The sequence below is a fragment of the Cynara cardunculus genome (genome assembly GCF_001531365.2).
Source record: "Cynara cardunculus var. scolymus isolate 2C chromosome LG 12, CcrdV1, whole genome shotgun sequence".
Classification (NCBI taxonomy): Eukaryota; Viridiplantae; Streptophyta; class Magnoliopsida; order Asterales; family Asteraceae; genus Cynara; species Cynara cardunculus.
Window position 1 is genome coordinate 560,968 of NC_037539.1, and position 15,243 is coordinate 576,210.

The 15,243-nt window shown below is 36.3% G+C and overlaps 1 protein-coding gene across 2 annotated transcripts; it reads right to left on the reverse strand.

Moving 5' to 3' along the window:
• Positions 1-1,815: 1,815 nt before the first annotated feature.
• On the reverse strand, positions 1,816-14,375 carry LOC112522596 (pre-mRNA-splicing factor ATP-dependent RNA helicase DEAH7). Of its 2 annotated transcripts, XM_025131829.1 has the most exons (18): positions 14,196-14,375; positions 13,806-13,864; positions 13,584-13,707; positions 12,522-12,752; positions 12,100-12,170; positions 10,098-10,341; positions 9,652-9,822; positions 9,408-9,547; positions 9,193-9,281; positions 8,326-8,434; positions 7,561-7,738; positions 6,846-7,075; positions 6,581-6,757; positions 5,457-5,528; positions 5,170-5,346; positions 4,590-4,651; positions 4,357-4,509; positions 1,816-3,575 (listed from the first exon to the last, which is right to left on the reverse strand). In XM_025131829.1, the coding sequence occupies exons 2-18, from the start codon at positions 13,809-13,811 to the stop codon at positions 1,976-1,978; spliced, it is 3,834 nt and encodes a 1,277-aa protein (XP_024987597.1). In that variant the 5' UTR covers positions 13,812-13,864; positions 14,196-14,375; the 3' UTR covers positions 1,816-1,975. The 2 variants fall into 2 exon arrangements, with proteins under 2 accessions (XP_024987597.1, XP_024987598.1); XM_025131830.1 differs by lacking the exons at positions 12,100-12,170; positions 12,522-12,752; positions 13,584-13,707; positions 13,806-13,864; positions 14,196-14,375 and adding an exon at positions 11,015-12,080.
• Between the last annotated feature and the right edge of the window lie 868 nt (positions 14,376-15,243).

Genomic DNA, 15,243 nt, shown 5'->3' on the forward strand with positions numbered 1-15,243 from the left:
GAAAATACATTTTAAAAGATACCGAAGAGTGACAGAAATGCCCTTCAGAGTATTAACCTAGGCTTAGTTTCCGTAACCAGGGTTTGTTTTTGAAAATATTTTTGATATAATTTTCAAAAATAATAAACCCAAATTTTAGTTATTAGTTTTTTCCTAATTTTAGGAGGAAAAAGCCACCCTCTTTCTGTGATGGCCAAAATATCAAATATTTAATAAATATTAGTTCGATATCAAATTCTGTTTATAGTTTATATACTGTTGTTTTTTATTTATCAGATTAAGAGGTTATTTGTTTATCTCTTAATAGTTTCATTAAGAGTCGGTCTTTAAATTGTTAAGAAGTAAAAAAAGTTTGCTTTTTAATGATTCTATAACCCTGAATGATTTTATATCATAAGTTCCTCTTAATCATTCAACATCCTAATTTTATTGTAAATAATTACCAAACATTATATTTCATTTTGCATTGTATCATGAGATCGTCTCTTAATCATTTTGACAACTGTCAAACAACCAATGTTTTATAGAATAAATAAAACTGATGATAAAATATTAGATGCTAATGTAAATAAAGCTCTTATGAAAATGAGAACTAATCAAATCATCGATTATGATCTAACGGTTATCAATGATACTGATGATTACATTTTTCCATAATTAACTTTATTATAAAAATGGTTATATTTGAAGCTGAATCATCCATTTTTTAAATTTAATCTTGATAAAAATGTGGATTCTTTTTATGGTTGTGATTTTGTCTACTCTTTTCGCGAGATGTGTACACAAAAATAAAATAGAAAAACTAGCATTCGCAGAAAACGCTCTCTGCTCGTCTTTTTCTTTTAGTTGTGATTCGGATTTTTTTAATTGGGATTTTAACAATCGTTATAAATAATAAATCAGTCTTTACATAAATTACAATTAAAATTAATTATGATTTATATTTTGCTTTGAATATATTTTTTTTTATTAAAAATATTTTCGAAATTAAAATATTATGAGAAATTGTTAAATAACTATGAATAAGTTACGACAGTTAAATAATATCATAACTGAAACATTTTTTTTACTAACTCTATTTAAAATATTTTTAATAAAGAAATTAATCACAAGAGTAGTGTCCAATTGGTTTGAGTTTGAGTTCTAAAAGTCAAAGTGCCTAGAGGTCTCAAGTTCAAATTCAAGAAGGAATCAAAATCCTCTTATGGCCATGGAGGTTCAAATGCAGTGACTCCGGACTATCCGTAAAACAGGTGGTCGTCCTGGAATTAGTCGGCTCACATAACGGATTGGATATCCAGGTTAATAAAAAAAAAATTGTCAATCACAATTAAATGTATAGTGAATCACACTTTTGGTCACTGTATTTCGCTTAAAAACATATGTGTCCTTTCTAACGGTTATTAACTAACGGTGTTAACTCTAAAAATCTTAAGTGTTAAAAAATTATAAGTTATGAACCATCAATACAGATAGTTTATTTTAAAATAATATCTAAAATTTTAGAAAACCATAAAAACCACCAGCATAATTCGAAAACAAAAAACATTATAAATTAGATCTAGGCCTAGGCCCTACGGAAATAATCGATCAAGCTCGTTTATTCGATCACGAGTACGTACCTTTAAACGAGATCAAGCTTGATAAAACTTTGAATGAATAAACGAGTTTAATCGATCACGAGTACATACCTCTAAACGAGCATCAAGCTTGATAAATTGAAAAATATCTGAGCTCGAACAACCTACTACTCGACTCCTCATTTAAACAAACATGAATGAAACCCAATTTCTAAACAGACCAAAAATTGTCAGTTCTCTGAATTCGTATTTACTACAGCATCCAATTACCATAATCATAAATTCAAGTGTTACAAGAAACTACTCCATTAAATCTCTGTTCTCTCTTCTTTTTTTCTTTTTCTTTTCCAAAATAAATCTCTGAACTTTTAAATTATACAAACAATATTTCAATTTCACAAACCCAATCTTTTAGGTCTCAAATACGTCGAAGAACCTTGCTTCAATCCAGGCATAGAAATCGTTTGCTGCTGTTTCATCCTCTTCGCTCGTTCTTTCGCCTTATTTCGTATCTCGGTTTCCGCTTGTTGTTTTCGCAGAGCTTCCATTTCTTCTTCCATAGCCGATTTCTCTTCTTTCTGCTTCTTTTTATGCTCCAACATCGACGTATCCGAATCCTTAACGGAGAAAAACATCGGCCCTAGTTCCGCTAACCATTGCGGTTCGACCGACGTTGCACACTGCATGTATTCCTTGGTTGTTAAGATCAGCTCGTGGTACACCACGTAATCGGGCGTGTAACCTAACCCATATAACGCACTGCTCGGGTGCAAATGGCATGGCATCCCGTTCCTACAGTTGACGTATTCTCCGACTCCTTTTAGTCTCGCGGCGTTATGGAAATATGCTGAACATATGGCTTTTCTCACGATGTCCCAATCGGGCCCGCAAGATGTGAGAGGGATTTTGAGCGTTTTTAATATGTCCAAAAGTTGAGATCTCACTTCTCGAGCCTTTTTCAGCCCTTTCACTTGGAGAAAATGATCGTTACACCAATCTCCGCGGTATTGGTTAGCTTTCCATTGCTGGTAGACGTTGAGTAAAGTTAAATGATCGGATTCGGGAACGAAGAATTTTTCTCGAGCGGCGTCGCTTTCTTCTGCTCGGTCTTTCGGCCGGAAGAAAACCGACGGTACCGAGAGCATGGAGACGATGGTGAGAACTTCATTCAGACATTCCAATTGTTCTCCCATTAAGAGCATCTTAGCCAGAGGAGGATCCAGTGGGAACTCAACCATTTTCCATCCGAGATCGGTTAGAGCCCCGACGTTGTTTAACGCACCCAAAACCCACAGCTGGTACATCGAGTTAAGGATGTTATCTTGCGGAGGTGGATCCATGAAGTCGAAGTCCAACAGGTTCTCGACTTTAAGAGATTTGAGTAACAAAACCACATTACCGAGATTAGTCCTCTGAATTTCTGGAACAGGTTGGGGAAGCATTTCATTTTGGTACGCGCTCTCTGTATAAAGACGATAGCAAGTTCCCGGCCCGGTCCTACCGGCTCTCCCCGCCCGCTGATCAGCGGCAGCACGGCTGACGGGAAACACCTGGAGAGCATCCATACCCATCCGTGGATTGTACACCTTCATTTTACCGTACCCTGTGTCAATGACGTAAAAGATTCCGTCCACTGTCAACGACGTTTCGGCAATGTTTGTAGCCACGATGCATTTGCGAGCCCCGTCTTCAGGTTTCTCGAAAATTTTAGCTTGCAAGTCGGCAGGAAGTTGGGAGTAAATGGGGAGGATCAAGAGGTTGGAGACCGCTTGCCTAGTTGAAGCAACGAGCTGTTCCATACGTTCCGATAGAGCATAACAGGTTGCCTCAATCTCATCTTGGCCCGTCATGAAGATGAGTATGTCACCAGGGGCACTCGTGATGTGGATCGTCATCGCTTGTTTTACGGCAGCTTCGACATAATCTTCACACGGGCTTTTGCTATACAAGGTTTGGACGGGAAATGTTCTCCCGGGAATGTGGAAGATTGGGACACTGCAAAATGTAATATTATTATAAACACACGATAAACAGACAGCACTGGCCTAAGTCATAACAGGATGCATTTGGTAAGCAGGACTGGTTGGCTGAGAGTGACGTAGGCAGGTGAAAGAATTGTGGAAGGTTTTAGGGTTCTAATTTGGCAAGGCTAATTTAGTAAATTTACCTATCTTATCCCATCTCCCTAATCAAGGGACGACAATATTTTGTTCTATCCTTTTCCGCATAGAGGTGTAAGTGATTCAGGCTTTTAACGAGCTACTCAAGCTCGAGCTTAATAATAATCGAGCTTGAGTTGATCTTCAATACAAAATAGAACTCGTTTAATTTAACGAGCAAAGCCTGGTAACACCAATGTTCAACTCGGCTCGTTCGAGAACTGGATTAAACTTCAAGTCAAATCGAGTCGAGCCGACCTATTCGAGCATACACTTTTTCGAGCCAAACATTCTCATATATTCATAAATCATACAATAAAAATTAGCGAGCTCAAGCCAATAAACGAGATAATCGATTGTGAGTTCGAACCCATGAACGAGTATTGAGCTCGATGATTCAAAAAATATTCAAGCTCGAGAGCACAAGCCCTACTTTGAAAAAGTTATTCGAGCTCGAGTCGAGCTCGAACCTGGTATAATTTCTTCGAGCCAAGCTCGAATAACCTACTACTCGACTCGGCTAGTTTACACCCCTAGTTCCGCGTACCAAATGCACCCCAAAGTCAGTGACATGATATGTTTCCTCAAGACATAACTACACAAGAAAGAAATATTACCTCCCAAAAAAGTTTGAAAATTTCTGTGCATTGAGGGTAGCAGAAGTGACGATAAGCTTGAAATCCCGACGCCTGGCAACAACTTTCTTAAGGATCCCGAACAGTACATCCGTGTTCAATGATCTTTCATGGGCTTCGTCCATCACAACGACACTACAACATTGCATGCAAATTTAGACAACCCCATAATTATATATACAACAATTATAGATACATTGTTGGTAAATGCTTACCGGTATTTGTCAAGATCTGAATCTTTCAACGTTTCACGTAGAAGCACACCATCAGTCATGTACTGTGAACAAAACAAAAACAACAATTGAATATCTTAACTAAAGGGTTATATGATGATTTGTGAGCTTAAGATTCGAAGTGGCTGTAAGATACAGGGGAGGGGATGCCACCAGGGGATACTCAAGCTCGTTTATCTCAAGCTCGAAACCAAGATATTACTCATTTAACTTAATGAGTCGAGCTTCATAAAGCCAATGTTCGACTCACCTCGTTCGGAGGCTCAATAAAAAAATTCGAGTCGAGCCAAACCATTCAAGCATATATATTTTTTCGAGCCAAACATGCTCATATGTTCATAAATAACACAATAAAAATATGAAAATATCAACCTCGAGCCAATAAACGAGTTAATCGACCACAAGTACGAGCCGATAAACGAGCGGCGAGCTCGATAACTCAAAAAATATTTGAGCTCGTGCTCCACATTGGAAAAGTTATTCGAGCTCGAATAACCTCCTACTCAACTTGGCTCAGCTGATTTACACCCCAATGCCACCAGAAATATAGAAGTTGGTTTACCTTTATAACAGTCTTGGGACCAGTAACATCCTCAAAACGAATAGCATATCCGACCAAATTGCCTAGCTCTGTTTCCATCTCTTCGCTAACTCTTTTGGCGACACTCATTGCTGCCACACGTCTTGGTTGAGTGCAACCAACTATGCCATTTGTTGTATAACCATCTTCATGTAAATACTGCGATTTAAAATTTCCACATATTACAATCAAAATAAGATGCAACAGTAGATACAAAACATATAAAGCAGATAACAAACAGTATTGTAAAATTTGTGAACGGAAAGTACCTGGGTCAATTGTGTTGTCTTTCCAGAACCAGTTTCACCTACAACCACCACCACTTGATTCTCTCGTACCACCTATCCCACAAAACAAACAAAGACAAAGTGAAAAGGATGCATCAAAGTCAAGAAATAATGGTCTTTGTCGACTACCAGCATCACAAGACTTGGGAAGAATCTATAGCATTGCCCTGGAGCTAAAAAACATTCTCAAAGAAAGGTGTGTAAATATATAGAATGAGGTTCAGAGGAGAACCCCCCCAAAATATGAAAACCTGAGGAGCACCCTCATAACCATTCATTTGTACAGAATGCACACGTGCATACAAGTAAATGGAGATGTTTCTTGGTTATAATGCACGTGTGCATGTTATGCAGACGTGCATACCGGACAAGGTACTTGTACGCACATTGCATACCGTGCAAATATGGATGGTTACTAGGGTGTTCCTCTATTTTTCATTTTTTGCGGTTTTTCACTAAACCCAACCCTATATATCTATATATATATAGTTTCTTTAGAACCTCTCAATTAATAATGTTTTGACCATGAGAATTCAGTTTTTTGAAGTATAAGATTTTATCATTACATAGAGGTATTAATTAGTCTATGAATTAATATTCACTAATTAAAAAAGTGATTGTGATTCAATAAAGTTTAACTCTGATTACATCAAAATTCATTGTATCTTACTAACTTATCTATCATAGCCATTGAATTAATATACAAAATAAATTCATTGTAAATAATACTAGTGAAAATTATTGTAGTGTGATGTATAATTCATTGTATGTAATGTCCGTTACTTCTAAATAATCAAATACAATTCATGGTATTCTATTTACAACATTAAGTGTATGTTGATGAGAAAAGATACTACATAATTTTTGAAATCGGTGATCTTTTTCAAGTAGATTGAAATTTTAGAAAAAAAAACAACAAACACTAGAATAGAATAGTATATTGTTTTAGTTGTGTTTGTAAATTAAAAAAATAAATAGAAATTTATCTTACAAAATTTATTAATTTATGGAGCATTAATTATAGAGGTTCTCCTGTACTTTTTCTTCAAAGAGATAGCCGCTTTTGGTTATATATTGTACAAAATAACAGCATATGAAAACCACACCTGCAACAATTCATCTCGCACAGAAAATATAGGCAGATATTGTCGTTGTTGAGATAGTGATTTTGACTTGGCAAAATCGCTCACTGCTTCACCCTTTTTCAGATGTTGTGCAAACTTTGCATCTTCCTTGAAATCAACTTCACCATCTTCACCGACTACTGCCGTATCAGCATCGATCTGATATGTATATAAAGCAAATATTACGCTATAAACAGAGAATTAAAACACTTACATTAAACAACAATAAATTTAACACGCTATCAACCTGCTCTGCCGTCTTCTCAACACCAAGAATATTACCAAGCTTTGAACCAGCAAGTTCCCAAAAGCGTTGACGGGATTTATTCATACTTTGTTTTTCATGAACTTCACGAACAAGGTTGGAACCTTTTCTTGAAATAATAGCCATATCTGATGTAGGATCCTTTAGAGGCATTACAGGTTCTGCTTGCTTAGTAAACACAATCCTCCCATCCAAGAACGGAGGCTTTGTATCTGAATCAAAAAGCTAAATTTTCAGCAAAAGCCTCAATGAACTTGAAATACTGAATTAGAAAATAAGCACAAATCCCTAACGGGGCATTTTGTTTGATGGAATGTTTTGAGAGATGTTCGTGGACGGATTTGGAATTGGAGGGATTTGGATTTGGAAGGGTTTAAAATCTTTGGTGTGTTTGGTTTGTAGGATTTGGAATGGAATTGAATTCCATGTTTTATAAATAATTTACAAAACAAACTATAAACAATTACAAAAATAACTAAATTACCTTTTTATTGATTGATAACTACACACATCCTACGAAATCCAGCAAAATACCAAGAATCCCCATGGGATTTCTAAATCCCATGTTTGTGGGATTTCAGATACAAGTAATCCTCCAAACCGAACATGGGATGGAATGGAGTTGAACTCCAAATCCTATCCAATCCTAAAAACCAAACGGAACCTAAAAGTACTGTTAGAAAGTTGTAATCCATACCATGAACAAGAAGAATAACCCTCCGTTCTTCCTCGTCATCAAATTCTGTCTGGACCTCTGTACCTCTGACAGCTCCGGATCTCAGAAGCTGCCGATCCTCCCATTGAGCATTATCTGCAGTAAGTTGCGACAGCTTTTTGCTCTGAGCAAGTGTCATTTGGGTTCCATCCCTACGAACCTATGATTCGAGCATCGCACCAAATTAGATAAGATTATAGTTATGTTAGAATAGACATCAAAGCTAAGGCCCATACAAATAACAATTCCTCAACAAACTCAGAACGGTCTGCAGTAGGTTTAGACTCATGACGACAATTTAGCACATCCACTAAGAGAATCTCCACCATCTTAAAATGGATAATGGAACTTCAAAATCTCTAAAACAAAAATACACTCGACTCCAACAGATTCTCCATTTGGAGAATACAACATTGATAATGCTATTAGAATATTCCATTCACAATTCATCTAATAAAAAATTATCTCTCTCTAAATATTTAATTTCAAAGTTTCCTATTGGTGGGAATATGTTTAAAGAAAATCTCTCATTGTAATCATTTTTGGGGTGTTCTCCAAATTTGGAGATTTTACACTCTCCCTCCTACTTTCTCTATTTTGAAGAAAGGTTTTGGAGAATCTGTTGGAGCAAAAAACATGCCCAAAATCCCCAAGATGTCTATTTTCTACATTTTAGAGAACCTGTTAGAGATGCTCTAAAAGCTCATGCAAGTGTCATACTACGACAGTAACACGCAGTACACATACCAGTCTTTTCGTAACCTCTGCTTCTTTCTTCTGGACAGATGCCACGTCGCCAAGATAAAATGATGAGCTGTCGGCATCAAACAGAGTATTGCCTTCTTCACTGTCATACCTATGATAACAACCAGGTTAATTTTGAACATTGAAAGCAGCTTGTACATTGAAATAGTAAGAATTGATAAAATCACAATATTAAGAAGTATAACTCCTAGAAGGCATACAATGATACACTACTTTAATAGATTTAATTCATCAATATAACTCCTACAAAGTCTAGAAAGTATTTACGTGATGAGACCAGAACTTCACATAGCCTGTTTGATTATTAGGGGACATTAACACAACCCTTATAAGCAATAGTTAAAGTTGAGATTTGATAGATCATAGATGCTAGAACTAAAAGATTGGTAATAAAAAAAACCTTCACCAAACAGCAACAAAGATTCATTTCTAAATTATCCCCCTTTCAAAGTAACAGCTGCAATGCGCCTATGACACACCCATGTATCGCCAACCAGCAACGAAGAGTTGATTTAAAATTATATATCTTTCAATGAAACAGCTGCAATGCATTATGACATATATCCCTCTATGCTAATGATTTGCAATCACGGTTTTTGTGTTACCGCACAGGCACACACAAGTAACACATTACACATCAGTTTCATGCACAAACACATGCTCACGATTTCAGAGAAGAAAAAAGGATCTATTTGGTTTAGAACCTTATCAAAACCAAAAGAGCATGAAAACACAAGGAGGGAATGAAATAATGCAATTGGTAACAAATAACAAAAATGATCAATCTCACTCTCACAGGCTGTTAAAAAAGAGACCCTAGTTTGATAATATCAGGTAAGATGAACTTACCATGCACGATCAGAGTTGTATTCCATCTCTAACCGCATACTCTCAGTTATCTCTGTATTGTGAAACTTTTCCTTTTCAAAATCTTCATTCTACACCACGAAAAAATTAGAAAAGGTCAAACAAAGAGAGCACATTTGTCCCCTAGACAAAAGATAAAAGGCCAGATGCTTACTCCATTGGGGATTGGAAAACAAGAAAAGAAAGTGTGATTTTACCTCAGAGGGTAGGGGATTTTCCGCAGAGAGTGGTTGCCGAGACCTTCCACCAGATCTTGAACTTGAAGATCTAACTGACCCAGATGCCCTGATTGGAACTGGCGACGGTGCCACACTGTCCCAGGGAGAAGCAGCATGCCCTGTAGGTGTTCTGATAGTAGTCAGTACAAGCAACCAAGAGTAGAAAGCATAATATCGAAAGTATGCAACTCAAATCAAAATCCAACAGAATGTTCCAACATACCAGATTGAGGAGTATTGCTTCCCAGCCAAGGGGATACTAATCGTGCATCAGGAGAAGCACCAAGCAACATTGGTGATGGTGAAGGTTGATGATGTCTGCTACTACTAGAACGACTATCACGACGTGGTGTATCTTCCCATTCCCATCTTCCATCATCCCAATCAGATCTGCCTACAACAGCCAAATGCATGTTCTTAATTTGTTATAACAATCAAGTTCTACTTAAACATAAAATAGGCATTATGATAGACATGGAATGAGAATGGAAAGCTCCTTCAGTTAAGAGAAATGTATTTTCCGACTATGAGAACCCAAACATAAAAGGGATCTGCATTTATGCTCACGGAGTTGTCATCTAAGTTGCACTTAACAACAATGTTTCTGCAGCATGTACATGCCCTGGAGTACCATATAGATCATTCTCAAGTAACTTACATACTACATACCAGGTGTCCTTCTTGAACTTTCATATCTGCTTCTCTTATTCCCATACTCTCTGTACTCTTTTCCATGACGAGGTGATTCTGAATGGTCCCGCTCATCCCTGTCAGTACTATATCTCCTTGACCCCCTACTTTCACTTCTTGGGTGATCTCTGGAATCACTTCTACGCATGCCATGCTCTGTTGAATCATACCTAGAACTACGATGCTGGATACTACGGGAACTTCTGGATGAAGGGGTAACATCCTAAAACATCAAAGTAAGAAATCAATATCAAGTATGGGCATCTAATGTAACATTTTACAAAAGAAATAACTTAAATTGATGAATCAAGATACTACAAATAAATTGTCTAAATCTTTATGATTAACAAAAGGCATGTTGCATTAACTGGAAAAAAGGGAATTGATTGCAACCAGATGTTCATCTTGCAAGATAAAGACAGAAATGCATTACCCAGTATTTCGTTTGAATACTAAACACGATAACGTTAATAATAACTCCGTTCATACTAACATATCTTTTGTGTTATGCACTTCAGCTTGAAAGTAGAGGAACGGGGATCAGTGCAAGAAACACCAACCAGCACGCTCAAATTCTATGCAGAACCAATAGTTTTATACCCAAGGGAGTAAACACTGGATGCACACACATAGATGATTTACAGCTAACAAGAGGAAGGTTAAGATGTCTGGGAACAGAAAAGGAAAGATGTGATGTCTCTTGGCAAGCAGTTGAATGCAGTGAAAAATGTTCAAGAATAGTGAGTTTGAAATTTAGATAGTTGGTACTTCTTGATAAACATATATTCAAAGAAAAATTAATAAAGGGCCCTTGTCGAAACTAAGACAACCTCAAGCATTTAAGACGACTGTGGAAATGGTTGTCACAAGCTTAGTACAAAGATTATTTCCTAGACCTGCCAAATCAGGGGGTATATGGAAACTAAGAGATCCTTGATAGTTTGCCACCTCCGTTACTTGTTGATTGCCCGTCATGTTTGTTTTTCATGATGATCGATCTGTTTATTCTTTGCCAGCAACATGACCTTTATAGACAAAAATGCACAGTTGGTAATCCATTTATAGTTCTACTTAACGCAACAATTAAACAAGCAAACAAACTCACTTACCTAACCAAAAAGCAAATTTTTGGACAAGACCAATTGAGAGGTGTAGTTGTAACGCAAAAATAACTAGCGTTCTTAGAAGAAACTTCCATGTTTGGACTCAAAATTAACATGTTGAATATAATGGCCAAAAAAAAGCATCATTGACAAAAGGAAAAGGCAAACAAAACAAATCAAGTTATAGTTTTATATTTTAGAAATTAGATATTGATTACAAGGATGAATAGAGAGTTCATTTAACTCATTATCCCCCTCATCCTAGCCATGTATTCATTGCTGTACTCTCAATTTGAGTGGTCCTCCTCACCATCTGAGTTGTCCACATTGTATTAGATTTTGCTTGATATTTTGTATCAGCAGTATGTGCCACCAATTGGTCATAGTAAACAGAGGTACATATGGAAGTTAAGAAAACAAAAGTCGAGCTGATGTAATCTGTTGGTTTGATTTGATCTATAGGGTTTCTTTTCTTTAATAGATTCAGGGATATCATGTAATTTCCACCCCCATTGCCATATGGAATTGATATGAGAAGAAGGAACAGGTACTCATTTGGTAATGCGTAAGTGCATTCGTAAGTACTAACCAAGCATGTCTTCCCTAATTCTTTGAAATAATGCATTCCATTCCAGCATCTATTCTAGTCAACCAAACACAGTCGCATTTTGGGGTTCTTTATGTTCCACAAGGAAGATGTATCATCTAAAACTATACTAATTCCTTCAACACAAGAATGGAATTGGGTTGCCGGTTAAAATATTAAGCAGCAAATTAAGGTCATGACCACTAAGATAAATAAATTAGAAATATGCACTCCGTTTATATGTCTTAACTACTTAGCTTGGTGTAATCACAACTCAAACAGCAAAACATACCTCAGAATTATAATCTGAACCATGCCTAGCAGATGTGCCACCAACTCGTTCTTCTTCAGTGATTTGACTTTCTGCAACATTAAGAAACATTACAATTAGATAAAATTGTATAGATGACTTTATGTTTATCCTTAGCAGCACCACCTTCTTCTGCAGACTGCACTACTTTTCAAATCATCGATTAAAAATACCCAGTTCTATGCAAAAATCTAGCCTCCACCCCCATCCCCTTATCCTAGGTTTTCCTTTTTTGCTATGTTGGTCCCCTCTCGTTTAACCCCCAGGCTATCTACAATTTGCAGCCAATAGTAACCAGTATACATATATAAAGTTGGTAAACAAATCTGGAAACAATTTCGGATACAAAAGAGTTGAGAGCAGTCTCTGACAGGTATCAAGAAAAACCCAAATAAGAATAATACCCAAATCTGATGTCTTGCTCCCGCCAGAATCACGGTATCGTCTGCTTGAAAAATTGCGTCCACTGCTGGATACACCACTTCCAACTTCATCTAGACCTGTGAGCAAGGATGTAGACTTTTCCACCTCTTCGTCTAGATATGCCAGCATAGAAGAAGCTTTTTCTCTAGGAACTTTAAACGATCCTTCTACTTGTGATCCTCCTCGTTTTTCAATTGCAAGGACATCTAACCCTGATTTATAGTAAAATTTGTATTTTAAAAGATAAGGTGAAGGATGACTCCTCAGAATGCAGTAATGTTAACCAACAAAAACTCAAGCAAGATACATGAGCTGTTGCAGATGCATGCAAGGAAAAATAAAGGAACAAGAGTATCATTCAGTGAAGACTATGAAACAAGATGAACAATACAGAAAGAATCTCTTATGGTAAGTTGATAAAGTGTTAATAAGTGCCTGATTTCAATACAAAGAACATCCACACAGACAATCATAGTATAATAAAGAGAAGGGGGGGAAAGAATAATAGGTACAAATATGACATGGAACTTGCAAAAAATCAGTAAAGAATAAAAAACCAGAAATAACTTATCAACAATCAACAGGACAGCAAGGGGCTAATAATTCCATCCAATTTAACACAAAAGACCTTTATAAAGACAAACAACACCCCCTCTCCCCTTTCTCAAAGGAAAAAGTAGCTCAAGTTAGCCCTTCACTGCTGATAATTTGTCAATTCAGTTCACTGAAGTAAACTTGCATAGACACTTAACAGATACAAATACTCCTCCCTTGGTGACAAACAACTAAGAAACACACTTACACTTTCGTCACAAATGGACTAATTATTGATGCAAAATACTTAAACCTTAGGATACTAAATCGAAGATATCTGGTTCTTATATCAGGCAGAACAATGCAACATATATTATTTTGGCTTTAAACATTCCCACAAGATACTAAATCCCAAGCCAGTTATCTCTGTCACAAAATCAGATAGCTCTAGCAATAGTGATTAGGGAAAACTGTAAATATGTTCCACTGTATCAATTTAGCATACTGACCTAGTAATGATTTCCTCTCGGGCGGTCTGAAGACAACCCTATCTTTCCCAGGCAACTGTAATCCACCACCACCAGTTGCATCAGGCTCCAACGTTTCCTTTATCTTGTCTATGTCAATCGGATTCTGTAGTGGCAAATTGAAAATCAAACAAGTTTATGACTGATAAGAAATGAATTTTTTGTGCTTAGTTAAAGAATACCCGAGTTCATATTTAGACTAACCTCCATGATTTTGATTTGATGAAGCTAGAGCACGGCACCAATCAGTGGGAAAAATCTACCTATAATCAATCAAAATTAATACAGGTTAATTACGAAAACTAAAATCAATACAGAAAAACTATAATTCCAATAACTATACCCTAATCCAATGCTGAAGAAATGGACTAAAATTACTTCACAAATTGCTTCGATGGTGTAAACGCCCGGCAAGACCGGTGCTGCTCTTACAGCAAACTCTCATGCGAACCATCACAGTCCCATGAGTTAACGATCTATCCGGCATTGAAAACCCCAAAACCAAAACCAAAACCAAAACCAAACCAATCGACTCGTTTAACGTTTCTAAACATCAGTAAATCATTACTTAATACTTAAGCATACAAAACATACCTCAAATCGTTGCTTATATTATTGAAGAACCGTTGCTCGCGTTGTTGAAGAACTAGAAAACCCTCGTTCCCTTTGACGGCAACGATTTTTACGTTTCCTCTCGATTTGGTTTAGGGTTTTTGATGTTCGATGAAAAGCGATTCGTGTAGTAAACTCACCAGATTTATCGATCAACGATTCTTACAGGAAAATCCGGCGTGTTTCCATCATGGGGTGGGTTTTCATACCCCTAATGCCGGTGTTGCTATCAAAGGTTTGTAGAATTGACAATACGACCCCTCAACTTCTATGTTTTTTCTGTTATTAATACAGTTATTTTAAAATTGTACAAAATACGCGAAAAAGTAACTTACTTTTATAAATTTTATTTATTATAGCATTGTACTTTCAATTTTACTTACTAGTATGGGAACCGCGCGTTGCGCGGTAGTATGAGTACTTTGATTAATGATCTGCATATTGTCTATATAAATATATATTAGTTGTTAATAAAATCATCTACAAATAGTATTCAAGTAATTCAAAAAGTTAAATAAAATATAAATATATACATACATGTATATATACCCATTGAAACAAACTCCATGAATCGACACAAATGCACCAATCCATATTCCACCTCATCACCGCAAGGTTTAAAATTTTATAATCCTCATACTGTCACCTTATCACCCCAAGGTTTTACTTATATATATATAAATATATATATATATATATATATAAAGATATAATAGTATAATAATTTTGCACTATAATTTCTACCATTTGGTTTGATTGGTTTCCAACCATAGTTATAAATTTCAAATAAGGTCATCCAAAGAAAGACAATTCAATGAGGCAAACCCCATATTTGACACAAAGGCATCCAATCCACCTTTCTTATACACTTCATATTGTTCAAAATTTTCAATTCTACACCAATGTGAGATATCTCAAACTCAACCACAATTCATCAACACCTCAATTCTCATGATGTCACCTCAATACTCTTGGTTCTTCCTTTAATATATATATAGATTCAAATAATTCAAAAAGTTAAACAAAATAT

What these genes read in the sequence shown, in the direction of transcription:
- LOC112522596 (XM_025131829.1), bottom strand. An exon ending in TACAACTCTGATCGTGCATG is followed by an intron (nt 8,435 to 9,192) that starts GTAAGTTCATCT and finishes TTGTTATCATAG; the next exon opens with GTATGACAGTGAAGAAGGCA. An exon ending in TCAGATCTTGACAAATACCG is followed by an intron (nt 4,510 to 4,589) that starts GTAAGCATTTAC and finishes GCAATGTTGTAG; the next exon opens with TGTCGTTGTGATGGACGAAG.